General features: G+C 58.3%; 2 protein-coding genes across 9 annotated transcripts in view; one reads left to right on the forward strand and one right to left on the reverse strand.

Moving 5' to 3' along the window:
* ASTN1 (astrotactin 1) overlaps positions 1–7,492 on the reverse strand; it is a 68,641-nt gene extending 61,149 nt beyond the window's left edge. For all 7 annotated transcript variants that reach the window (XR_006017005.1, XR_006017004.1, XM_042033829.1 and 4 more), the window contains exon 1: positions 7,166–7,492. Coding sequence is in view for 5 of the 7 variants with exons in the window: in XM_042033829.1 (XP_041889763.1) it covers positions 7,166–7,448 (283 nt within the window). In the remaining 2 variants the exon portion in view is untranslated. The remainder of the gene's footprint in view (positions 1–7,165) is intronic.
* Positions 7,493–9,644: 2,152 nt separating this feature from the next.
* BRINP2 (BMP/retinoic acid inducible neural specific 2) lies at positions 9,645–23,398 on the forward strand. Of its 2 annotated transcripts, none has more exons than XM_042033894.1 (8): positions 9,645–9,830; positions 16,631–16,983; positions 18,970–19,160; positions 19,319–19,509; positions 19,894–19,999; positions 20,355–20,591; positions 20,779–21,001; positions 21,343–23,398. In XM_042033894.1, exons 2-8 carry the CDS (start codon positions 16,697–16,699, stop codon positions 22,457–22,459), a joined length of 2,352 nt encoding a protein of 783 aa, XP_041889828.1. In that variant the 5' UTR covers positions 9,645–9,830; positions 16,631–16,696; the 3' UTR covers positions 22,460–23,398. The 2 variants fall into 2 exon arrangements, with proteins under 2 accessions (XP_041889828.1, XP_041889827.1); XM_042033893.1 differs by having other exon boundaries at positions 9,646–9,830; positions 16,631–16,998.
* Positions 23,399–24,672: the final 1,274 nt, after the last annotated feature.

Genomic DNA, 24,672 nt, shown 5'->3' on the forward strand with positions numbered 1-24,672 from the left:
AATAAAATAAAATAAAATAAAATAAAATAAAATAAAATAAAATAAAATATGGGATGCAGCTGATGCCACTGGCACATGGAGAGGAGGGCAGAGGTGAGACAGTGGCATCAGGGAGGCGTACGGCTGCCCAAGGGCTCCCTCCAGCAGCGGAACCACAGCCAATTGCAGGGGTGTAAAACCTACCACAAATCTTTGGGGGTCTTTGAGGAGTGCCCACATGGGCAGCCTGGCCCCCCAAACTGGGACAGGTCTCAGGGCAGGAACAGGACCAAGCCCGAGCATCCCTGCCTGGACGTGGGCTGCAACATTCAGGAAGGGAGACGAAAGAGGGGGCCAGGCCCCGCAGCCCCCTTGGCTGAGTGCTGGCTCCCTGCCCGCCCTGCCAGACCCCAACACCCCCATGGAAAGGCCAAGCAGCCCCACATCCCACTCCCCCCACTGCTTTCTGGGTCAGCGAGATCCCGTCCCAGCCCCGCTGCCGCTGGAGCCAGCTGGATGCGCGGTTGCTGTGGCAACGGGTTCCCAGAGACGAAATCCTTATTTCTTACTTTTTTTTCCCCTTGGTTAAGGAACAAAAATATACAAGAGGCCCTGTATATCCACCGTGCCACTGAAACCTCCGTGCCCAGCGAGACAGAGGCAGTGGGCACAGCATGGGGGCAAAGGCTGGGGACACAGTGTACAGCGTGCCCCCAGCACCCCCAGCCTGGCCACAGGGGACTCCCTGCTCCTCCCCGGGGTGCTGTCAGCTTTCCTGCAGCATTTTCCACCCTGCCACGAGGTTTGAAGGGCTCCTGATAGCTGAGGCTGCTGCTGGGCTGCACTGCCTGGAGGAGGGCATGGTACAAGGCATGGGGTGTCCCTGGTGCTTCAGTGGCTCTGAGCAGGTCATCTCACCCACTCTGGCCCAGCTGGAATAGGGATGTGGTTATGCTGCGTGGCCAAGAAGAGGGGCTGGAATGGGGTCCCACCAGCAGTTTTCCCCCCATTATTAAATCAGCTATTAGATCTTGCTGTTAGAGGAGCCTGTCCTGTCCCACCAGGTGCTCCAGGGCAGGGCCAGGGTAGGATGCATCCCCTTGACAGATCCCTCTCCGCTTTGCTGGGGACTCTGGAAGCCCCCATCCCTTGGTGACAAACATCTCACACAGCAGAGCAGACACCCAGCAGCACTCTGGGTGCTACAGCAGTGTTCCACCACCAGCAGCAACCACTCCAGGAGGATGGAGGAAGAAGGTGGCACCCCTGGATTTTCAGCAGACATACACCCCAGGCATCCATCTCAAATTCATGGGAACAGGGGTTCGGACCCCAGCCAGGTGATCAGCTGCTGGCAGCAGGAAGGAACTCACTGAATCCCACTGCCAGGATGGGTGTTGCTGAGGGGCAGGAGGGCAGCTGAGATGGGGTGTTTTGGGTTCCCTTCCCCACCACAGCTCCTGGGACCTCCCCAGGCAGATTCCCCCACTGCCCTCCAAGCAAGATGCCAGCAGCTGTCCCCACGCCGGGCCTGCCAGAGCACAGATCACACTGGCGGGTTTCAGAGCACGCGACAGTGTCCAGGATCAAAGCCAAGTTCAATTAATGGCTCACAATCTCATTAGAGAAATTATTTCAGGATCTTGAGTAAAAGTCCGATATATCCACTCCATTCCATTAGTCAGGCTCATTTAGTAATTCAATCAATCTAAGCAAGGCAATTGAGCTCCCCTGGTACAATTTAACTTGGTTATTCTCTAGGTACTTCAGAATTTCTTGGTATTTGGTTCATTATTTCACCATTACGCCAGTTTCCAGGTGCAAGGTTCACACTGTGGGCCCCAGGGTGGAGCCAGCCCTGCTGCAGCCCTCTGCCATGCCCTGGTCTCTCGGGATGGTGACATGTGATGGGAAGGGGGCTGATCTGGTGGTGACACCCCTGGGAATTAAGTCAAGCCAGGGAATGGCACCACAGCACCCCAAGAACTGCTTCCCACCATGGGGAGCGGGGACCAAAGGGCTGCCCTGTGTGCCAACAGCTCCGGGACCCACAGCCAGCATCCAGATCCAGGTGAGAGGAACAAAACTCAGTGGGATGCTCCTCTCACTTGATGTGGAACTGGAAAAAAACCCGGGGATAGATAATGCAACCCTGCACCCCCTTGGTTCCTGCTCCCCTCCTCCGGGGCCTTTTAGGAGCTGAGGGTAGAAGGCAGAGCAGGAGCAGCAGGGAGGTGTGTGGGACGAGGGTGAGAGCCCACGGGTGTCACCTCTGGCCGCTGCCCCACGCAGCCTGGCCGGAGAGCCAGGCTGGCCGGGCGCTCCGCTGGCCATCGCCCCGATTAGCAGCAGCCACATCCCTGCAACCCCCCCTGCTATGCTGTTATTAACCCAGGGAAGTCAGGGCCAGAGCCTCCAGGGGTAGAGCCAAGAGCTTAGCTAGGATTTAACCAAAAATAAAAAAAAAATTGATTGGATATTTCGGGGAGATATTCAGGAGCAGTTAAATATGCCCAGTTCATCGGTGCCTTTGAAAAATCTCACCCCTCTAAAAAATTAGAATTGATTTTGTATTTAAAAAGGAATCTATTTAATTTAAAAGTAAGATAATTTGAAATCATGACAGCTTGTATTAAGGCTGGAGTTTATGATAATCTATTAAAGTCATTGAAGTTAAGAACCGTCTCCCATCCTCTGCTGCTGAGGCTCCCGAGAGGGCAGCAGGGAGTGGAAAGTCGGGAGATGAGGGGCTGCACTGCCCTATTTCAGAGCACACCAGCTGGGCTGGAAACCTGGAGAGGCAGAAAGAGCTCCTTCAGCTCCTCCACACTCAAGGGAAAAAAATGAACAGGACACAAGAAACCATCCAGTATTTCATGATCTCAAAATATCTGGCACCCAGAAAGCACGAGTTCAACCCACCAGCTCCGCTTTCTCATTCCTCAAGTCGATTTTACACTCAAAAAGGTATCTCAAGACTTTACTTTTCAAACATTTATTGCATTACAGAGGTGGTGAAGGAATCAAAGACACCGTCTTTGGCGCGGCTTTTAATTGCATCACAAATCTCCGTCGAGCCCAAGGGGCTGAGGGAGGCCAGCATGCTCATAAATACCCCTCTTGCTGCTTTACAACCTGCAAAGGATGGGGCCCAAAAAAATTAGCAGCCTGCAGGAGTGTGAATCCAGTTAATGACATATCAGATGTGGCTGGATGCTGCCGAGCCAAGCAGTGAGGGAGAAGGGGGTGTGAAGGCGAGCGGACAGGGAATATTGAGCTGCAAATTAGCATTTCTTAATGGCCAACAACCCAGCAAAACACTTCCTCCCTTCAGGAAAAAATACACCCAACGCAACAAACACGAGACGAGATGAAAGGCCACTGCTCCAAATGGAGGTTTCCCTGATCTAAAGCAGGATGAAATCAGGTGATTTGAAATGCAGGCAGCCCCGTGCGCAGCAACGGCCCCATCCCGGCTCCCACACCCTCGGCACATCCCGAAAATTCAGGAGGTGGGAGAAAACCCCGCAGCAAAATGGGGAGATGGTGTTGGAGTCCCTCTGGGGACAAGCGCAGAAACCAGTGTGGGGTTTGTTGGCAAGAGCCCCGAGCTGCTCCCAGGCAGTCGCAGGCAGCAAGGCAGCACGAGCGCAAGCACGGCCCAGCGCAATTAAAACTCGCCCCACTCATTAGCAAAAAGAGCTACAAAGCCTTTGTCCAAGCATCTCACCTGATCCTAAACCAGGGGTAGTAACCCCACAGACAGCCCACCTGCTTCTGAAGGAACAGGGGAGCAGACACGGGGTCTGGGAGATCTGAGCACAGCTGTCTGTGGCACCGGGGCGGACACGGCAGGGAGAGTGAGCCCCAGGAAAGCTGCGTGGACAGCAGGCAGCAAGCACTGCCTCACCCTCTCGTGGAAAGATAAATATAAACCTCATCATTAATTTATGCTACCAAAGCTTCTCACCAGGGGTTAGCAGGGGTCAGGAGTCACTGGTGTTTTTGGCACGCCCACTTCAACAACCTCCCCAGCACGTGAGTTTTAATGAGCACCACAGGTGGCTCTCCAAGGACCCCATTCTCCAAACACCCCAGCACACCTTTAGTTGGGAGAAAGATCCACGTATCCATCAGTGGGATGCCTGGTTTGGCCACTGGGGCAGGGAGGTGCCACCAGGGCAGGGGAACCACCCATGCCGGTATCCATGAAAACTAGCTCGGAAAACAAGCTTGAAAGCCCTCAGATTATTTAGGAGGAATTTGAGAGGGACACCAGGACTGGAGGCAGGGCTCCCTGACCCAGAGCCTTTCCCAGCTGCTCCCCTCACTCATTCCCCTGCCACGGCCCCAGCCTGCTGTAGCCACCTACCTGCATGCTCCCACCCTCTTTGAGGGGAAACTGAGGCATGGAGAGATCCCCAAGGGAGCTGATCGAGAGCCCACGCGGCAGAGCCAAGGCGCCAGTGCCATGAGCCTCTGTGAAGCACTTCATGGTGCTCCCAGCCCAAACCCAGGCCCTTTCTGATCAGGGGCAGCACCTGGGTCTGGTCCAAGGTTCTGTCAACCAGCGTGGAGCTCACCTTCCCTTGGGAACCCCTGCCCTGGGCACGAGCCCTGGATCTGAACGCCACCAGAGCAGAAGAAGCAGCTGCCCAGCTGCCCTTGGTTCAGACACCGAATCAGGCCATGCTCAGCGAGTGTGTGGGGATCATCACCTCTCCAAGACATCATTCATTATACATCCAAACTCAGCGAGGTGAGTGCAATGAAGGGGTCTGGTGTTTGCCAGGAATGGTGCAAGCAGCACTGTGTGAAGCCACATTCGTGGAAGGATGCTCAAACACACCTTCCAGAGCTTGTGAGAACACAAACAGCCACCCACAGAAGTCCCAGGCACCAACCTGACACAGCCATGCCCCCAGCAAGTATGCAGTGACAGCACTGATGTGGGTTTTCTGGGCTGGGGGACACCCAGATCCAGAGGTTGCAGCCTCTGAGTTGCCAAGTGTGGGTCTTGCAAGACTTCTGTGCGTTTCAGAGTTTCTGCCATGCAAAAGCAGTGTCCAGGCTAATAGTGGTGGTGGTAGTAGTAGTAGTAGAAGTACTACTAGTAATAAAAATTATAATAATAATAATAATAATTTTAAAAAACACCCCCACATGATAAAGCAGGACAAAACAGTAACACCCACAGATGGCAAAGTGACCATGCCAGCTTCAAAGCAAGCCCTTTCCTCACAGGAGAGAGGGAGATGTAACATGACATTCCCCAGAAGTCACCAAGCTGAACTCCTGGCAAACCCCACAAGGTGCCCCCACCTGCCAGCCCAGCCCCAGCCCCAGCATTCCAGGCAGGAAGACTTGCCCTGGGATCATCTCTGTGTCTCCACAGCTCAAACCACTGCATGCTGGGCACAGCACCATGCACCCTCACGTTTTTGGGGGATCCGTGTCCCAAGCAGCAATGCCCCAGAGAGCTTGGCCAGCACCAGAACACTGAGGTGCACTGGCACAGGGCTCGTCATCCTTGTATTTGTCTGGCAGCAGAGACCAGCAGGAGGCAAAAGCAAACCCCTGCCAGGCATCATCAGTGCAAGCCCTGGCTGTAGTGGGGGCTGCCAGGGCAGACAGGTTCTTCCCTGCACTGCCCAGCATGTGGCACCTCACGGATTTGAAAAATCCCTGAGGAAAACCCTACAGTATGAGCTGGGCTCATGCCTAGGAACCTCCTCCCGATCCCCACCCAGGTGTTCCCTGCTGGCGGCACCCGAGGCCCCGGGGCCTATCGGGGTCTGGCTCCACGGGATCGGGTCCGAGGGGGCCAGGGAACCAGCGCTCGGGTGGCCTTTGGGGCATCAAGGTGGCGGGGCTGGCGGCCGTGCCCGCGTCCCCCTGCATCCGCAGCGCTGCCGCCTTGTTGCCACAGCAACGCTCTCCGGCCTCCGCTGCAGCATCCCGCGGCACGGGGCTGGGACCGGGAGCCAGGGGCGCACCACAGCCCGCTGCCCCTCCCCACACCGCCCCTGGGCTCCCGCAGAACATCCCCGGCTGTCCCCACACAGCCTCCCCACGGCATCGGCAGCCCCACGCCTGCCTCTGCCTTTCTCCCGGGGAGAAGGGGGATGCCCACACAGCAGCCAGTGCTGCCCCATGTCCACCCAGCGACCAGAACTGGGGGAGTTTAGCACGTGGAGGGGTCCACAGGCCATGGAAGCGATGAATTGCTGGGAAAAAAAAGCCAGTCTGGGGTCACTGCTGTATACAAGGGTGGTACAGCGGGGCAGCGTCACATCAAGCAACACACCAGCGCCTCATTTTTGGGCCAACATCCAAACAAGGGTGGCATTTTAAAACCTTCATGGGACACCCAAGGTGCACCCAGAGAAGCAACAGATGGACAAGGCTTGCAGAAGGAGGCACAGCCAATTTTGGGGCTGCTGGGAAAGAGATGGTGGCTTTTGCCCAGGGCAGGACATTACATGTGGGCAAGGAACTGATGTTCTGCACCAATGTCACCAAAAATGAAACATCTCAGTGACTCGTTCCAGGTGGTGAGGAGGGAAGCGGGTCCCTGTACGCACAAGAGGTGCAGGCCTCGCTCTGCATAAACAAAGGAGCAAATTGTTGGCTTTTTTTGGTGGAAGAAAACTTAAGAAGCCCATGAGATAAGGGCAGATGAGCCTCACCAAGTAGATGAAGAGCAGGTGGGAACCACCCAGACCATGTGAATAGGCCAGAGCCTAAAACCTGGGGGCAGAAGCACTTGGAGGCAGCACACACAGGCAGGATGGGATATATTGGGCAGCAGAGTAATTTTCCATCAGGCTGCAGGAAAGGTGACTCTCTGCTCAGGGGCAGACAAAGCAGAAACCCTGGCCTCCAGCCGGGCACGCTGGGAGCAGGCCGTGGGCTTCCTGCCAGCACAAGCCGCCGGTGGCCATCGATCGAGCCGGGGACGAGCCCCGTGGGTGACTACCTGGGCATGCATCGAGCACCCCAGGCCTGCAGCATCTCCAGCCGCGATGCTGCAGTGGGTGAACCGGCCCCGGGGCTGAGATGCTGCTGCAGCGGGGTGAACCGGCCCCGGGGACGAGCAGCCGCAGGGCGCCCGCCCGCCGGTGCGGCAGGGAGGAGCCCCGCCGCCGGGGATGCTCGGGGCCCCGCCGCGCTCCCGCAGGCTCACCCAGCACGAAGTAGGGCAGCTCCGTGTTCTCCAGGTCGTCCACCACCACCATCTCGCCGGGGAAATCGTTGCGGACCGAGAAGAGCAGCTTGGGCTCGGCGGCCGAGGGGCCGTGCATGATGCTGAGGTCGTTCTCCCGCAGGAAGGGCAGCGCCGACACCGTGATGCTCTTCAGCTTGCACTCCAGCTCCTTGGCCGCCGCCTCCGCCGCCGCCTCGGCGGGGCCGCTGCCCGCGGCCAGGCAGCACCCGGCCAGCAGCGAGCACAGCCTGGCCAAAGCCATCTTGGAGCCCCGCGCCCGCTCCCGGCGCCGGGCGGGAGGCGGCGGCGAGGGGCGGGGACCGCGGCCCGGCGCCTCCCCGTGCGGCGCGGCTCGGCACGGCCCGGTTCCTCCGGCCCCCCGCCTCTCGCTGCCTCCTCTCCCCCCATTCCCCCCCACCAATCCCTGGGAAACCGGGAGAGCTGCGGAGCGGTGCGGTGGCGGCAGGGACGCGGGACTGCCCGGCCTCCTCCTGCACTGGGAATAGCGTGCGGGTACCACCCCCCCCCCACCCCGGGGAGAAATTACAGAACTCCGAAATCCCAGACTTCAAAAATCCCAGGAGAAATCCCCAGACCTCAAAAATCCCACGAGGTGTCATGGAAGGCAAAGCCCCAGAAGAAGTCAGTGACCTCCAAAATCCCAGAAGAAGTCACAGACTTCCAGAGTCCCAGGAGAAGTCATGGACCCCAAAGCCCCAGAAGAAGTCACGGACCTCCAAATCCCCCAAGTCCATGTGTTAAATATATATCATTGTCTGTATGTGTAAACACACATATACAAATATACATATATACATATGAGAGTGTGTGTATATATATATATATATATATATATATATGGAGTGTAAGGGCAACCCCAAACCTGCTGGATTTGGATCTTTTTTGCCGGATGCTTTTTATTTTCACTCTAAGTGAGCACAAAGCAGCCCTGACAGCTTGTCTGACAGCCACACCTTGCTGCAGACACCTGTGGTCCCCCTGCAGCCAAAATCTCCTCATGGAAAATGTTCTCTTCTTCCACTGTGGGGGAAACGCCCAGTCCTCATCCCAGCAGGAATATATGGCCATGGTTGCTCTGGGACAGGGTGTGGAGGCATCCCTGACCTGGAAGCAGAGCTCCCACCCCACACCATCTCCTCACAGGGGACATCGTTCCAGCCCACCTGGCACCTCCAAAAAACCCCCCACACAGCAGATACTCGCAATTTTTTGTATTTTTCTTTTGTGGAGCTTTCCACCTCCTCTTGTGAGGGCTTCCCAAAATTCCCCCTCCCTCATGTGTGCCAGCTGTGAAGCTTAACACGCCCCAGGGTCGGCGTGGAGGGGGACAGTACTGTGCCCCACGCACCCCAAGCAGTGGGTGCTTTTCCCCAGACTGATCTGTGACATCCCTGTATTTTTACCTTCCGTGACAACTCGGGCAGGAAGAACTGTGCCCACCAGAGATTACCCACGTTCAACAACCAGAGTAAAGCACTGAACTGAGCCAGTGAGGATGTAGTGGGGTGTGTTTCAGCAGTGCTGTCTCCCTCCGGCGCCAACTGGCTCGGGATCAGGAGAAATCAGGAAAAATCAGAAAAAAAAAAACCAAACAAACAAAAACCCCCCCAAAATAAAGAAACCAAATGGGGAAAATTTGGGAAGGAAAATCAGGAAAAAATAAGGAAAAACGAGCAGAGGTGTTTTGTAGGATGTGGCTCTCCTATTGTGTTCCTTCTGGGGAGCACAGGGAAATCCCATTGGATGACTTCCACAAGGCCCTTTCACTGCTCTTCTTTCACCAGGCGACCCAAACTCATTAAAAGGAGCTTTTTCACTCTGAAAAATAAAAAAAAAAAAAGGTGCCATTGCATTATTTAGAGGGTGTCTCCAACAAGGCTCTTTCTACCCTCCCGTTTGGAAACGGGATGCACCCCCAGGAGCGCTGCCCCTGGAATGCCTAACGACGCGTGGAGAGGAGCGAGGAAGGGGCTCGGTGGGAGGTGTGAAGAATACAGATGGATAAATAGAACACACGTTAAAAAACCAGCCGAGAGCAGTAAATCTGGCGTCACTGACGGCGTCCTCCTGCTGCTCGCCAGGAACGACCAGCCCATGAGGCTGCCCAGAGAACCTGTGCACGTGGATCCCTGGAAATGCTCGACGCCGGGTTGGATGGGGCTCGGAGCAGCCCGGTCTAGCGGAAGGTGTGGCTGACGGTGGCGGGAGGCTGGAAGAGGCGATCCCCAGGGTCCCTTCCCGCCCCGCCATTCCCGGCTCCCTCACGCCGGCCTCGCGACCCTGGATCGGCGGGAGGAGGCAGCGGGAACGCCCGCCCCGCCCCGCCCTGCCGCTCCCGGCCAATGGGAACGCGCGGGGCCGCCGGCGGCGCCTCTGACTGGCTGCGGCCGCTGCATATATTATGGCGCGGCGCGGCGGCCCCGGGAGCGCGGCGGACCCGGCGGCGGCGGAGGCTGTCGTGAGGGCGGCATGGTGTGGGCGCCGCCGGGGGCCGCCCGGCCATGGGGCAGCGCCCGGGAGGCAGCGGCGGGGCAGCGCCCGGGGCCGCTGAGCCCCAGCGGATCGCAGCGGGACGGGACGGAGAGGCGGCCGGTGCCCCGCCGGCGCTGATTTGGAGCCTGGGGTGAGTCTGCGGGGTCGCGGGGAGGAGCTGGGGGACGGGGGTGAGCCGGCGTGGGGATCCCGCCGGTGGTGGGGTGGGGAAGGAGCGGTGCGGGGGGAGCGGCGGCCCCGCAAGGGCGGGATCCCGGGTGCCAGCGCCGGCTCGCTCGGTGACCTTGGTCAAGTTGTGTCCCCGCTCGGGGCTCGCTTCGCAACCTCCCCGGCGAGGTCGGGTGTAGGGGAAGGCACCGCGTCCTTCCCCGGGCGGGAGCCACCCCGGCGCGGGGCCCGACAGGTGACGGACGGCTGCGACCGGCCCGCTGGGACCGGGTACTGGCGGGCTACCGGGATGCCCGGGATGCTGGGACCTGCCGCTGCGTGCTGAGTGCGCTGCTCGGTGTGAAGTGCCGGTGTGAGACAGCCCGCGCCCGCAGGGACCGGGGGAGATGCCCCCGCAAATGTTAAAACAGACATTTCTCCGATGGGCACGGATCAGTCAATAGCCTGTGGGGGAATCGCCCGTTCCCCGCACCGCAGGGCCCCGCTCCACCACCCCGAGCATCGGGTCGAGCAGTGGGTGCGTGACCCGTCGGGAGGTGTTTGCTCGCCTCGGGCGCCTCGCCGGCACAGCACCAGCAGCTCCGGGAGCCGGGGGGCCCCGCTGCGAGGCTCCGTTCCCTTCCCTAAACACTCGTATTTTCAATAAGAAACAAAACTCTGGGTCTTTAAAGCGCTGGAGAGCATCAGCTCTCGGCGCAGCGATGCTCACCCTGCCCTGTCCCTCCCCAGGGGACCCGCGTGTCGCCGCCCCGCAGCGGCAGTGGCGGGTCCCGGGGTGCCCCCGCTGTGGTCCCGGGGCGGACACGGTGAGCCTGGGCGCTGCGGGGCCGGGTGGGACCCGCCGGCAGATGTCAGTGTCCCCTCTCTGTCAGCAGCCAGGAGGGTCCCTGCCAGCCCCGGAGATGTTGCAAGGAGGCCCCTGCACTTTTTCCGAAGCGGAGCTGTCTTTGGTGGCCGTTCAGTGACAGTTTGGAGACCTGGCGAGCAGCAGGGTGCTGGAAAGGGGAGTGGCCCCACTCTGACGCCTCACAGGAGGGCTCCCTCTCTCTGCCCAACACCAGCCACCCACCACCTTATTTGTCCTGCGCCGCTAACGTTGAGCTACACTTGTGCATCACTGCCCGTCCATGACACTTGTCACCCGTGTGAAGGCAAGGGAGGGAAGGGAAGCAGCGTTCCCCACCCTGCACTGTCCCCAGCTCCTGCGTGAGGCTGGTCCTGGGCACGCAGGGTCTGTTAGGGGGAAGGAGCCATCCTCCCTGGGGAGGGGGCTGCAGGGCTGCTCTTTTCCCCCATGCCCTCGTGTGCAGGGATGCTCTTCCCTAGTCCCAGAGATCCATCTGCAGGGATTCTCAGCACATGGTGGGGAAGCCGGAGCTGCTGTTGCCGTCACTGTGCTGGGGGGGGAATTGTATTTTGCACATTGTTCTATTTAAGAAGCTTTTTGCCTGTAGGTGCGAAAGTCTTGGGTGTGCAGAGCCAGAGGGCAGAACACATGGCACTGGTGCGACTCGCTGCACGCAGCTGCCATCTCCCCTGACAGCGGCCCAGGCTTCAACTCATTTGATGTCTTATGCAAATCCTTGGCTCCCTGAGTCCTGGGATTTTCTGCTATTTTCCTTTACTCTCATCTTCAAGTGTCTTGCTCTTGAGGATGTGAAGAAAAGCTAATAAAAGGAACCCAAGTCGTCGAGCCCTACAGGTTTTCTAACTGGTCTCATGAGCTGAGAGGAGGGCAGCGACTTGGAGTCCCTTGGCTATAGCGACTGAACAGGCTACCGGGGGTGGCTTGCGGGAGCCCAGCGAGAATCTGTTCGCAGCCACCGTGGTGATCTTCATCGCCGCGGCTCCAGCAGGACGGACGGCTCCGAGGTGGCTGTCCCCATGCTGGCTGCCTGGAGCCGTGGCTCCGAGGCCGGCTGCCAGGTGGCTGCCAGCACCCCGCCGTGCCCGCTTTGCCAGCGATTACCGCGCTGCTGTCGCTCCGGCGGTGCCTGCTTCGCTCTCTTAATTACCCCGGCCGATCAATGAGGCCCTGGCGCTTCCTCGGGAGCGTGCGGATGCGAGCCCGGCGATGCAGCTCCTTGCAAACCACAGTCGAGCCGGGGCAGGGGAGACGGCGCAGGCAGGGAGAGGCAGGGCTGGCTGTAGGGGAGGTGGGTCCCACAAAGCCCCAGGCAAGACGGGTGGCTCCGGAGCAGTGGGAGCATCCTGCAGAAATGGAGCCCTTTGGGACTGTCTGTCCCGAGGTGTGCAAGCGGCAGAGCAAGAGGTGGCCTGGGCGCCTGCGTGAATTCATAGGCATGGCTCGGCCGAGTCAATCCACTTGAGAGGCTAAACTGCACTTAGCCTTTGCCCAGGCTCTTTTAAGTGGCCTTAATTTGATAAAGCTTTTCCATGTTTAATGAGAAGGTGACTCAGTCACCCAGTTTGATGTTCATTCCCACTAAAAGGCATCCCCAGGGAGCTCGAGACCCCTCCCTATCGCTCCTGCACGGATGCAGCTTTGCTCCCACTGTGCCCCAGGGACCAGCCCCTGCGGCTGAGCACGTCCCACAGCTCTGCCACCAACTGGTGTCCTGTACCTGCCACAGGCAGTGGGGTTTATTTGGCTCTGGGCTTCAGCTCAGCGTGTACGGAGGGAGTTCCAGAGTCCATCTGGAATCTCCCTGTGCTTCCCAATGGCACCTGGCAAATACCACTGCCCTCTCCCCAGTGTGTGCTTCCCAGTTTCTGTATCTCGAGATCTGCTCCTGCAGCATGAAAGGGCACAAATCAATGTTAATGTCCCTAACAATTAGCTAACGTCTTAATTATCGAACTCAGCCGGATTAGGTGAGCTAATGGTGGAGCACGTGGCTCTGGAGATGCCGTCGGCATGGAAGCAAGCGGGATCTCGGCAAAGCTCCGATGTTAGCCTGAGGATGTTGTTGCTGTCACTGTGAGCTCCAAGGGCAGTAGAGAGAGGCTTTTGCAGCTCACCTGAGCACCCCCATCCCCATCTCGCTCCCTCCTTTGGCCTCTCGAGCCATTTTGGATGAGGACGCCACTGCAGAAGTGACCCCGCTGCCATCCCCAGGGTGGGGGGTGCCTCTAGAAATTGCCACAAGCTCTTTTTAAGATGTAGCTCGTGACAAGTGACAGTGTGGGCCATGCATCAGCCATCTTTGGTGGGGGAACACCGGGGTGTTCTGCTGCAGGCAGCGGGGACACACCGGGCTGCAAGGGGCTCGGGAGGACTTGGCCGTGAAGGAGGTTGTGGTCCTAGGAAAATTTGCCAAGAATATTTGCTTTGGAACTCTTCTTCCACTGCTTTGGGATTTTTATGGAAGGGGGAAGAGGAGAAAAAAATTAACAAGTTGGAAGTTTTCCAACTTTTGTGATGCAAAACCCTAAATCAAAAGGAAGAAGAAAAAAAGAGTTGTCAGATGCTTCTCATCAAACCTTCATTTTTTTGGATCAAGGAAAAGTGAGTAGAAAGTTATTTCCAGCTCTAGTAGTAAGGTCAAGGGGGTTACTTGTTTCTAAAGAGCTTTACTCTCCCCAGCATCCCAGGAGGATGCTGGTGTGAGCATGTGGAGGTGCACCCCGAAAAGCCTTGCCCCAACCCCACAGAGCAGCAGTGGAGCCCCCCTTCCCCCCAGATCAGAGCCAGTTCCCCCCCAGCTGTAGGGACTGGGGACTGTACGGAGCTATGGCAATATCTGCACATATTTATTTTATGTAACTCCTGATCAATAGGAGGAAATAAATTATCCCAGCTGACAGTGGTGCAGGAAAGCTGCTCCGTGGGGACACAGTGCTGCATAGCTCAGCGCAGCCCCCACACAGGCTCTCCTTGCCCGTTCCTGCCTGACTTGGGACTTCCAGTTCCTGTTGGCAAGGATGCAGGCGTGCGTCAGCGCCTGTCCCCAAGCAGGAGGCTCCCTCGGAGCTGCCGGGATACACGGTGTAAATAAGAGGGACATGTGAATAAAAGCTCACTTAGCAAGGCTGGAAACTTTGCTTCATTTCAGGAGGGAATCTTCATTGGTTTTGCACCAGTTTGCCCCAGCCAAGCGCTGGAAATATGAAATCCTATTTTTAATGCTCTGTAGTAAAACATGAAGTAGCCACAGGGACACATCCCGTGCTCAGCCTCGATTCTCAGAACAAGCTCCCCAGGGAAGGCATCAGAGCAGGCTGAAATGGTTTCTTGCTGGTCTGGGGACCACAGCCTAAGGGAAAAGGTGACCCAGAGTGGGTCTATCCATAATATCCATCCCCTTGATGGTGAGCCAGATGTTTGCTGCCTTAGCTGTGGTGCTGTGGTGGGAGAGGGGAGTAGGAGGGGAAGGACAGCATGGGGAGCCCCTCTTGTCAAGGGCACACAGAGGTGCCCCCCCAGGGTGGTGATAGCAAAGGGCTGGTTAGTGCTGGTGGGAAGCAATTAACATCTAGGAAGGTTTGATGGAAAAGACAGTGCTCTGCCTGGTGTGTCCCACCCCCAAAAAATCCCCTCTGTGCTTTGAATCAAAGGAAGGATACTCCCATGCCCTTCTGATTTACACCAGGAAAGCCTCAGGGAGTGCGGTGAGGTGAGTGGTGCAAAATCATCCCTGCCAGTCTGTGGTGGTGTGAAGTGGTGATGGATGAGGCCGATGTCCCATGGCACTTGTGGGAAAGCATCCCCTTCAACCACTTAAAATCCCCTTTTACATCCCCTCTAAGACCTAGGCTGTTACAGACCCCTGTGGGGGGAGGGACACAGCCAGGGAGCAGCCCCTGCCCAGACCCACCTCAGCTGGATGTGGGTCAGGAGCCACTTAAAACCCATGGATGATGGCAGGGGACGAGGAGATGGGGTGTGTTTGTGAGGCAACAGGCAGAGTCCCACTGCACCCGATATTTAAACAAGGTGCTTTGCTGTCACAGCCATATTTAATGCTACAAGCAGTGTGTTTCCATGGGCAGGGTTTAGAAAGATGCTGTCCAAGGATGCTTTACCCTCAGCTTCTCAGCAGAGTGCTGCTTTCCTCCTTGCTGTGTGGGACAGGGATCAAATCACGGAGGGTTTAGCCTCTGGCCAGTATCTAAACCATCCATGGGGTTTGCTGCCAGACCCTGGCTCCCACCATTCCTTCCTGGACCTGGCAGCTTGTCCTGGGTCAGCACAGCAGCAGGACCCATGGCTGCAGGCAGCATGGACCTGGGGGGCTTTAATCTTGAGCTCTGAGGATCCCTTTGGTCCCCAGGCCACATCAATGTTTAATTGCACCAGCACATATTGCTGGGGAGGGGAGCAGGGTGCAGGTCTGCTTCAGGCAGACTCTGCATCCCATCTGCCTGCTTCCCCTCGGGCCAGCTCTGGTTGCAGGCAGGGAGGATTACGGGGCAGCCAAAATGCCTCAGCTGCTCAGCCACCACCACACGTGGCAGCACGAGCACCTCTGTGAGCCGCTGTCATCGGGTCCTGCCGCGTTTTGGGGGTGTCAGGTGCTCCCTCCAACACTTGAGGCACAGAGTGAGGAAACCAGCTTGGCATTGCCTGTCCTCCACCGCAGCATGGGGGCTGACGGTTTGGGCCAGGATTTGGTCACATCGTGGCCGTGGGGGACTCCACGTGCCAGGAGCAGGAGGCAGTGACTGGGCTGTTCTGTGGCTGCCTGCCAGGCTGAGAGAAACCAGGGTGACATGTGAGAAAAGAGTGTGGGGGAACAGAATAAGCCCTGCCTGATGCTCCTGCCCACCCCACTGCCCTGGCACCCAAACCTGGTGATGCGAAAGTCTCAGCTTTTGTTTAAAATTCACAGGGCCCCAGCCTTGAGGGCTGAGCGAGAAGCTGAGAAAGCGTAATCAAAGGGCACCCTTAAGGGTTTAAAAATAGAAGAGAGGGAGAAAAAATTTAAAAATCATATTATTACATGTTAAAGCATGGTGATTCATCCAGCAAAGCCCTGTTGGGAGAATGCAGGGTTGGTGTGCGCTCAGCAGGGACGGGCATTTGGGCTCCAGGCCCCCACCAGCCACCTTCCTGGAATAAAAACCATCCTCCCTGGCAGCCCTGCAGCCATGGGGTCCCTGCTTTGAGGCAAACAGCTGTTGTTGCCTCACAGCACACCTTGATTTGGCCAGACCTTGCAGCTCCCCAACTCCCACTTTCACTGGCAAAGGTTCTGGCCTTGTGGTCTCTGCTCCCAGAAAATCTCCATCTTTACTTTGCACCCAAAACACCACTTCCATCAGCCCAGCCAACCTTGGAGTGGACATCCATCCATCCATCATCTCAGCCACTAGCAAGGACACCATGAGAAGTCTGACATCAACCACACATGGTCCAGTCCATACCTGGAGAAGCTCATTGTCCCAGCTCCCCATGATTATTATTGTTAGGCCCCCTGAACTGAGCTGCACGTGCTCATGACGTGCGTCCCCACAACGCAGGGTGCAGGGGCAGCCCGCCATCCCCACCGCACGGGCACCCCACAGCAGCAAGCTTGGCTTGGCAGGCTGATGCACGGCAGAGAAAAGCATAAAGAAAAAGCCAGAAATTCCACAAACAGCCATTAGCCAGGATTTCATTTAACTTCAGCAGCACCCAGGACCCCCAACCCCATAAACTCTTACTTCCTGTGGCATGACCAGTCTGTGCCTGATGCATGGCTCTCCCTGGAGCGCAGCTTTCCCTCTGTCAGCATCCCAGCAGGCGTTCCAAAGCTTGCGGCTGCTCCTGGTTTGTATCCCTGCCGCTGTCCTCACGGGCTTCCCTGCTCGGCGTTGCAGGACGGGGCCGTCCCGGAGGATCGCCGCGGGGTGAGAGAATGAAGAAGCCGGCCGGGCAGCAGCAGGATGGGGCGGCAGGACCTCCCACGTGCTGACGGGCCCCCGCCGATGCTCCCGTGGCCGCTGGCCCTGCTGGCCCTGAGCGCCTGCTGCCGCTGGGGAGTGGCCGGCGGGGCGGGCAGCACCGTGCCCCAGGGCCATGCAGCCCCGGCGGCCCCCTCCTCTTCCTCCTCATCCTCCTCTCCCTCCGTCCGGGCACCCCTCGACTGGCTCCTCACCGACCGGGGACCCTTCTACCGAGCTCAGGAGTACGTGGACTTCATGGAGCGCTACCGGCAGGGTTTCACCACCAGGTACAGGATCTACAGGTGAGAGGCTGCGGGCAGCCCGGGAGGGGGCTGCGGGGGCATGGCAGAAGGGAGGCAGACCCTCTCTAATCCACGCGAGCAGACCCCCACGTGTGGGAGGAGGCTGTCCATCGGGTGGGTGGATGTGAAATGCTGCTTTTCCAGGGAATGTAATAGCAGCCCCCCCAGGATGCTCGTGGTGTGGCCAGGCTGGGCTCCAGGCAGGATCTGCCCTAAGCTGGGAGGGATTTGGGGCACAGGTTGAGATGGAATCAGCCCTTATGGCAGGAGGATGGGTCTCATGCATACTCCAGTCCCTTTGGGCATCCTCCACCTACTGATCTCCTGCCCCGAGGTGGAAACTGGGAACAGCAGAAGGGGCAGTGTGCATGTGGTGTCCACCTTCCAGGCCCTTTGGACAAAGATGCTCTTTTGTCCTTTTTCCATGCACAAATCCATCTTTGTGCCAAATTACTGAACCTGCCTAGACTGGCAGTCCCCCTGGGGCTGGAATGCTGCTGGGGCTCGAGAAGAGCCACCCTGACTGACCCCCTGGCGTGTCCCCAGTGCCATCAGCCCACAGACTGCTGCAGTGGGATGCTGGATGCATGGGGGCCGAGGCTGGGGGAGGGTTTCCTGCCAGCAGAGAAACGGGTTTGGCAGCAGTAGGGTCCACTCACCACAGCAAAGGGCCACCCCATGACAGCCTCTGTGGGAAACCCACTCCACTCCACAGCCTCCTGGACCTAACTGGGACTGTCACCTCTGGCTAATGAGCCCTTTCCCCTTCCACTCCCCACCGGTGCTGAGCCCTGGGGGCTTCAAACAGTGGAGCAAAGCCTGGCCACTGCCTCCCGGGAACGCAGACGTGGGTGCCGGGATTGCAGCCTTGTTATGCAGCCCGGCACCCCCAGGGAGCTCCTCTCCTCTTCCCTGTGTGCTGACGCTGCCATGCCGAGGGACCGGCGTCCTCTAGGGATGCTGCCGGTGACGGTGGTGGGACAGGAAGCAGCAGCCAGAGGGACAGCAGCCGGCTCACACCTCCCCGGAGGCAGAGAACCTGCCGGCAGCCCTCGGGGCTTGCTTTGCCTGTGGGATGGAAGGGGGGAAATTGGCAGCCCGGCCCCCCCGAGGGAGTGTGTGTGCAAGAGGAGAGGCAGCACCCCCCCCCCCCCCCCCACCGCCTCATCCCCAGCTCTGCTACTGGCCCCAGCATCCCATCTTCTGGGCCCAAAAATCATTATGGGAGGCAACCTGTCATCTGCCAAGCCCAGCAGCTGCTGCTTTGCACCCATCCCTCCTCCTCCCTCGCTCTCCATCTTTTCCCATCCAGCCCCAGCAAAACTGTCTGAAAGCCACTGCCTGGTTTTAATTAGAGCAAAATGCCAAAGATTAGGCTGAAATTTGCTGCCGGTTGTTTACGAGGCCGTGGGGTTTTGGAGGCTGGGCAGCTGCTCCCTAGGGCTGGGCAAGGCCGGGGGGGGCACATTCACAGCATCTGCGGCTCTGAGGGGACCCACCACCAGCCCCACCACATCCCAACGCTTCCAGCTTCCCACAAAACGCTGCTGATATTCAAAACCAGGATACCCCCAGGTGCTGGATTTTCACCTGGATCCACAGGCATAGGGCTGGAGGAGGGATGAGATCTAAACAGCCCAATGGGCTGGAAAAGGGTCTAGCCCTGCCCTGGGCTGTGATTAATGCCTGCCGGAGGTGCTGGATTAATCAATATCAGGCATCTCCGCTGCTTGTAGCTCTTTATCACCATCAATGGCTCAGGGAGGGACGGCGCTTTTGTCCTGGCTGGATCCGTAGCTGGCAAGGGCGTGCAGCAGGTCCTTCACTTCCGATGGGGAGGTCGGGGTGATTCTAACTGGAGTTTTCCACCTGTCCTGAGCTGGAAATCGGGGACAGAAGGAAGGAGAGCATGCGTGTGCCACGGCCAGACCCACCTCACACCCTCTCCCCACTGCTGCTCTCCTCCCACAGAGAGTTTGCCCGTTGGAAGGTGAATAATTTGGCCTTGGAGAGGAAAGATTTCTTCAGCCTACCACTTCCCCTGGCCCCCGAATTCATCCGCAACATCCGGCTGCTGGGGCGTCGGCCCAGCCCCCAGCAGATCACCGACAGCCTCATCAAAAAGTATGGGACACACTTCCTGCTGGCCGCCACACTGGGAGGTGAGTGCTGGGGGTGCCCGGTCCTGCTCACCGCCCTCGCTCAAGGGCTGCGAGAGGAGGGGAGTGGGGAAAGAAGCACTGCGGGAGAAACACGGCCAAGAAAGGGAACGGGGGGAGCCCAGCAGCCTCCCAAAAGTCTTGCCTGTCCACCCACCCAGGAGAGGAGTCCCTGACCATTTTTGTGGACAAGCGCAAGCTGAGCCGGAGGGCAGAGCCTGCGGGGGCGCCTGGGAACAGCTCGGGGGTCTCGCTGGAGACCCTGCACCAGCTGGCAGCCTCCTACTTCATCGACCGGGAGAGCACCCTGCGCCGGCTGCACCACATCCAGATCGCCACGGCCGCCATCAAGGTAGGCGAGGGGGCTCGGAGGGGACAGCGCTGGGACACTGCGGCCCCACGCCTCACCAGGGGCCCCTCGCTGCTGGCCAGACCTAAAACCAGCATCACCCAGAGAGCAGGGAAAGTTAACATATTCCCGTTATTTATGGGAAATTGGGCACGCTAATAAAGGCACATTTTTCAGAGGGCTGCAGGCGGGGCTGCCGCCTGTCAACAAGCTAATTAGCAGATAATTCGTTCTCCTCTCCGCCCATGGCCATCCCTGCTACGAGGAGTGGGGCATGGCCAGCGTGGTCAGGGATTATCTGCAGCACTCCCAGCGGGGTAGCGCACCCTGCGTCCCCTCCTGTATCCCTGACCACCTGCCCCTCCTGTATCCCTGTCCCCGCCTTAGGTGACAGAAACACGGACAGGGCCACTCGGCTGCAGCAACTATGACAACCTGGACTCGGTGAGCTCCGTCCTGGTGCAGAGCCCCGAGAACAAAGTGCAGCTCCAAGGTAGGGCTGGGCTGGTGGGGATGTGGGGGAGGACAAGTGCTACCGTGGGATGCTTGTGGGTGCACAGGGGGTTGCAGGGGAGGATGCTGGCACGAGATGCTGCTTCTAATTTCAGGGCTGGGGAGGAGGGGGGATGAAAATAATGAAAGCTGGGCAGGATGAGGTTGTTGTTTGTCTGCCAAGAGGAGCCAAGATCGATGCAGAGCTCAGACAAGCGGCTCCACAGCAAATTGATATGATAATCGTGCGAGGGTGGGAGCCCGGGGAGGGGGGAGGCTGGTGCCCTCCTCGGCCGGGTGCTGTTTGAGGGGCTCCGTGCGTGCCCTGATGCTCTCGGGGCCGCTCCCGCCCGCAGGGCTGCAGACGGTGCTCCCCTCCTACCTGCGGGAGAGGTTCGTGGCGGCCGCCCTCAGCTACATCGCCTGCGGCTCTGCCGGGGAGCTGGTGTGCCGCCGCAGCGACTGCCGCTGCCAGTGCCAGCCCGCCTTCCCCCGCTGCAACTGCCCCGAGGCCGACATCCAGGCGCTGGAGAGCAGCCTGGCCCAGCTCGGGCGAGCCTGGGAGAGCCACCACAGCCAGTTCGAGGAGTCAGGTGAGGCTGGGGAGACCCCAGCAAGCATCTCCGTCCCCTTGCGAGCAGCCCGGTCTGGGTGGTGCGTGTCTGGGGGTGTCTTCTCACCGTGAAGACCTCGGAGCTTGGGTGGAGGGAGGCTGCTTTCAGCGCCACCTTCACCTCTTGCCCTCCGGGGTCTGCTGATGCTGTCCCCTTCTCCCCACAGAGGAGTTCCAGGCCCTGGTGAAGAGACTCCCCACAGACCGTTTCCTGAACAGGACGGCCATCTCCCACTTCTGGGCTATGGATCTGGATGTCCAGCATCGCTACCAACAGCTGGGCACCAGCCTGAAGCTGCTCTCCAGGAAAACCTACCGACTCATCCGGCGGCTCTTCAACCTCAGCAAACGCTGCCACCGGCAACCTCGCTTCAAGCTGCCGAAGGAGAGGTAGGGTGCCATGGCATCCCTTGCTGGGCACGCTGCCCCGTGCCCTGAGCGTGGCTCAGAGCCAGGGCCCACCTCCCTGTGGTGGGGACTGGAGAAGCTCCCACCTGGGAGGGATGCCTGGGGGGGAGCAGGCAGCAGGAGCGGCTGTACCAGCTTGGAATGCGGCCCTGAGAGATCAGGTCCAAACCTGAAGGTTGAAAATGGGGTTTGGTTCATGGGGGGGCCGCCAGCAGAGCAGGAAACAAACCCAAGGTGGGCACTCTTCCGTCCCTAGGGAAAGTCAGTCGTGTCCCAAAAGATGCCACCTAAGCCTCTGTTCCCCCGTGTCTCCTCTGCACCAGGTCCCTCCCTTTCTGGTGGAGCCGCGCACAGTCGCTCCTGTACTGCAGCGAGACCACCATGCCTGGGACCTTCCTGGAAGAAAGCCACAGCTGTACCTGTCCCTCCGAGCAGCCCTCCTGCCAGGGCTCCATACCGTGTGCCTTGGGCGAGGGGCCAGCCTGCGCCAGCTGTGCCGAGGACAACAGCACCCGCTGCGGGACCTGCAACCACGGCTACGTGCTCACCCAGGGCTTCTGCCGCCCCGAGGTGGCCGACTCACTGGAGCACTACCTGGGGCTGGAGACGGACCTGCAGGACCTGGAGCTCAAGTACCTCCTGCAGAAACGGGACAGCCGCATCGAGGTGCACTCCATCTTCATCAGCAACGACATGCGCCTGGGCAGCTGGTTCGACCCCTCCTGGAGGAAGCGCATGCTCTTGACCCTGAAGAGCAACAAGTACAAGCCCGGGCTGGTTCACGTCATGCTGGCCCTCTCCCTGCAGATCTGCCTCACCAAGAACAGCACCCTGGAGCCCGTCATGGCCATCTATGTCAATCCCTTTGGGGGAAGCCACTCAGAGAGCTGGTTCATGCCTGTCAATGAGGGCAGCTTCCCAGACTGGGAAAGGACTACCGTAGATGCCTCTGCCCAGTGCCAAAACTGGACAATCACCTTGGGCAACAAGTGGAAGACCTTCTTTGAAACGGTCCATGTCTACTTGAGGAGCCGCATCAAGTCTCTGGATGACAGCTCCAATGAGACAATCTACTATGAACCCTTGGAGATGTCAGATCCCTCCAAGAACCTGGGGTACATGAAAATCAACAGCTTGCAAGTCTTTGGCTACAGCCTGCCCTTTGAGCCGGACGCTATCCGTGACCTGATCCTCCAGCTGGACTACCCCTACACCCAGGGCTCCCAGGACTCAGCCATGCTCCAGCTGCTGGAGATCAGGGACCGGGTGAACAGGCTCTCACCCCCTGGCAAAATCCGCCTCGACCTCTTCACTTGCTTGCTCCGGCACCGGCTCAAGCTGGCCAACAACGAGGTGGCGAGGATCCAGTCCTCCTTGAGAGCCTTCAATGCCAAGCTGCCCAACGCGCTGGAGCAGGAGACGGGCAAGCTGTGCAGCTAACGGCCGGGAGCACTCAGGCCTCGGCGCCGGGGGGCTGCGAGGAGAGACTTCCTGGGGAGGAGAGAGAAATAACCACCCTCAAAATTTAAATCAAGGCCTTACCTTAGTGCCAACTGCGTGCTTCCATGGTACACCCAGCAACTGGCCAAAGAGACACAGGGCTCCAGCAGATGGAGGATGCCAGTGGGACCAAGGAGGAGGGATGGCTCATGCCGTGCAGACTGGCTCTGAGTGCGGGGACGATGCCACCGTGGCCACCACAGAGGTGGCTGGGGAGGCGTGCCGATGGCCCAGGGGGATGTGGCTTGGCCAGAGGCAGCTGCTGGTCCTGCCAGAGCAGGTGCCCAACCCACCATAAGGATCCCCCAGTGGCAGCCTCCTCGCCACCCCAGCTTTTGTAGTCTTTTTAAGAGGTTTCTACTGGCACCTTTGCCTTTGCATCCCCCGTGATCCATCCCGCAGCCGTGCCCTCGCACACGGTGCTGGTGGGGCCCCACAGCGCAGGCCCTCGAGACCCCGCAGGTCTCCCCGGGGCCTCTCCACGAGCACCTCGTGTCTGCTGCGGTGCCGAGGCTCCGTCTCACCCCTTGCCTGGGAAGGACCTGGCACCTGCGCCGGGAACGCTGCCGTCACAGACACCGGCGGAGACCTCTGGGCCACAATTCCCCATGAAACAAAAAAAAACCAACAAAAAAAAAACCTAATGCAAAAGAAAGAAAAAGAAAAGAAATGTTTTATTTATGTATTTATTTATTTGGTTTGTTTGGGACAGGTTTTTTTAAGCCTATTTATTTGGGGAGTGTCATTTCTTGTCAGTGGCTCCAGCCAAGAGACATCTTAGTAAAATGTATCTGTTTAATATATTTTTTAAAAAATGCCTTTTTTGAGCAAAAGAGCAACCAAAACCAACTGAGATTAAAAAAAAAAAAAAAAAAAAAAGAAAGAAAAGAACAGAACAGTTACTGTCATCCCTAGCCCTGGCTTTCTCCGTGCTGTGTGGCTCCCCTCCCTCCCTTCTTCCCGGTGCTGCTGCCGCTGCTGTACTCGGTGCCTGACCAGAATATCAAGCAGTGGAGCTGCCCGGCTGCCAGATGGGAACGCTGGGTACCCAGACAAGCAGAGCTCACCGCTCCGGTGGCTGCCCTCATTCCTTGGCCGAAGATGAGCCAGAGAGAGGAAGGAGCCGACCCTCCGAGCGCAGTGCCCCAAGGCAGGGCGTGCGGACGGAGGGGGTGGTGCAGGGGAAAGGAGAGGGGCGGGGAAAGTGTATCAGCGTGCAGATCTGAGCCCGCTTTCTAATCCTCCACAGCTGGCAAAACTTGTCTGCTTGGATTCTGCAAAGGCGGTGGAAACCTGAACTCATCCATCCTGTTTCTGTCACCCGCCTCTCCTCCATCCTCGGGCTGGGCAGATAAAGAGATAAGCGGGAGGAAAATAACACCAGGAGAGATAAAGAGACAGACAAGAGGAAAATAAAGCGGGGATAGATAAACCATACTTGCTATTTATATTCCCTGTCTAATCTATCAATCCATCAGGCAGGCTACTGTGGTTATAGCAGCCCTCAATCTGTCACCTAGTCTTCTGTTTTCCACGCATCTGTCTTCCTTTGCCCACCTCTCCTCTCTTTCTCCCAGTCCTAAAGGGAAAAAAAATCAGGCGATTAAACACACCAGGAGGAAATGAGAAGTCAAAGCCATCCTCTGGGCTCCCCGGGGAAAGCTGGCAGACATCAGCCTGGGGATGGGGAGGGTGCAGGCGGGAGGGCCAGCAGTGCTCCTGAGCAGGCAGGGCTGCCAGGCACGTTCCCAGCCAGTGAAATTGTTTGGGCTTCTGCCGTACATCTTCCATCTCATCTCCTCTTGGTTGCCCAGAGAAGCTGTGGCTGCCCCATCCCTGGAAGCGTCCAAGGCCAGGTTGCATGAGGACTGTAGCAACCTGGTCTAGTGGAAGGTGCCCCTGCCCATGAAAAAGGAGCTTTAAGGTGTTTTCTAACCTAAATTGTTCTAGGGTTCTCCCCATCCTCGTGTGGGCCATGTGTCAGGCTGACATTCCTCGACTCCATCCCATCTCCTCCAGACAGAGCATTTCCTACCGTGTTTTTCGGTGCCCTGAACCAGTCCCACGTCCTAAACCCACCTGAACATGAATGCAAGAGCTGTCGGGATGACTGGCAGCACCTCAAGGAGCCTCTGTCCAAGGCACAGTGGGGC

This window comes from Corvus kubaryi, unplaced genomic scaffold, assembly GCF_017639235.1.
Source record: "Corvus kubaryi isolate FWS band 111438036 unplaced genomic scaffold, C.kubaryi_AGA036_p1.0 37361, whole genome shotgun sequence".
NCBI classification, from domain to species: Eukaryota; Metazoa; Chordata; class Aves; order Passeriformes; family Corvidae; genus Corvus; species Corvus kubaryi.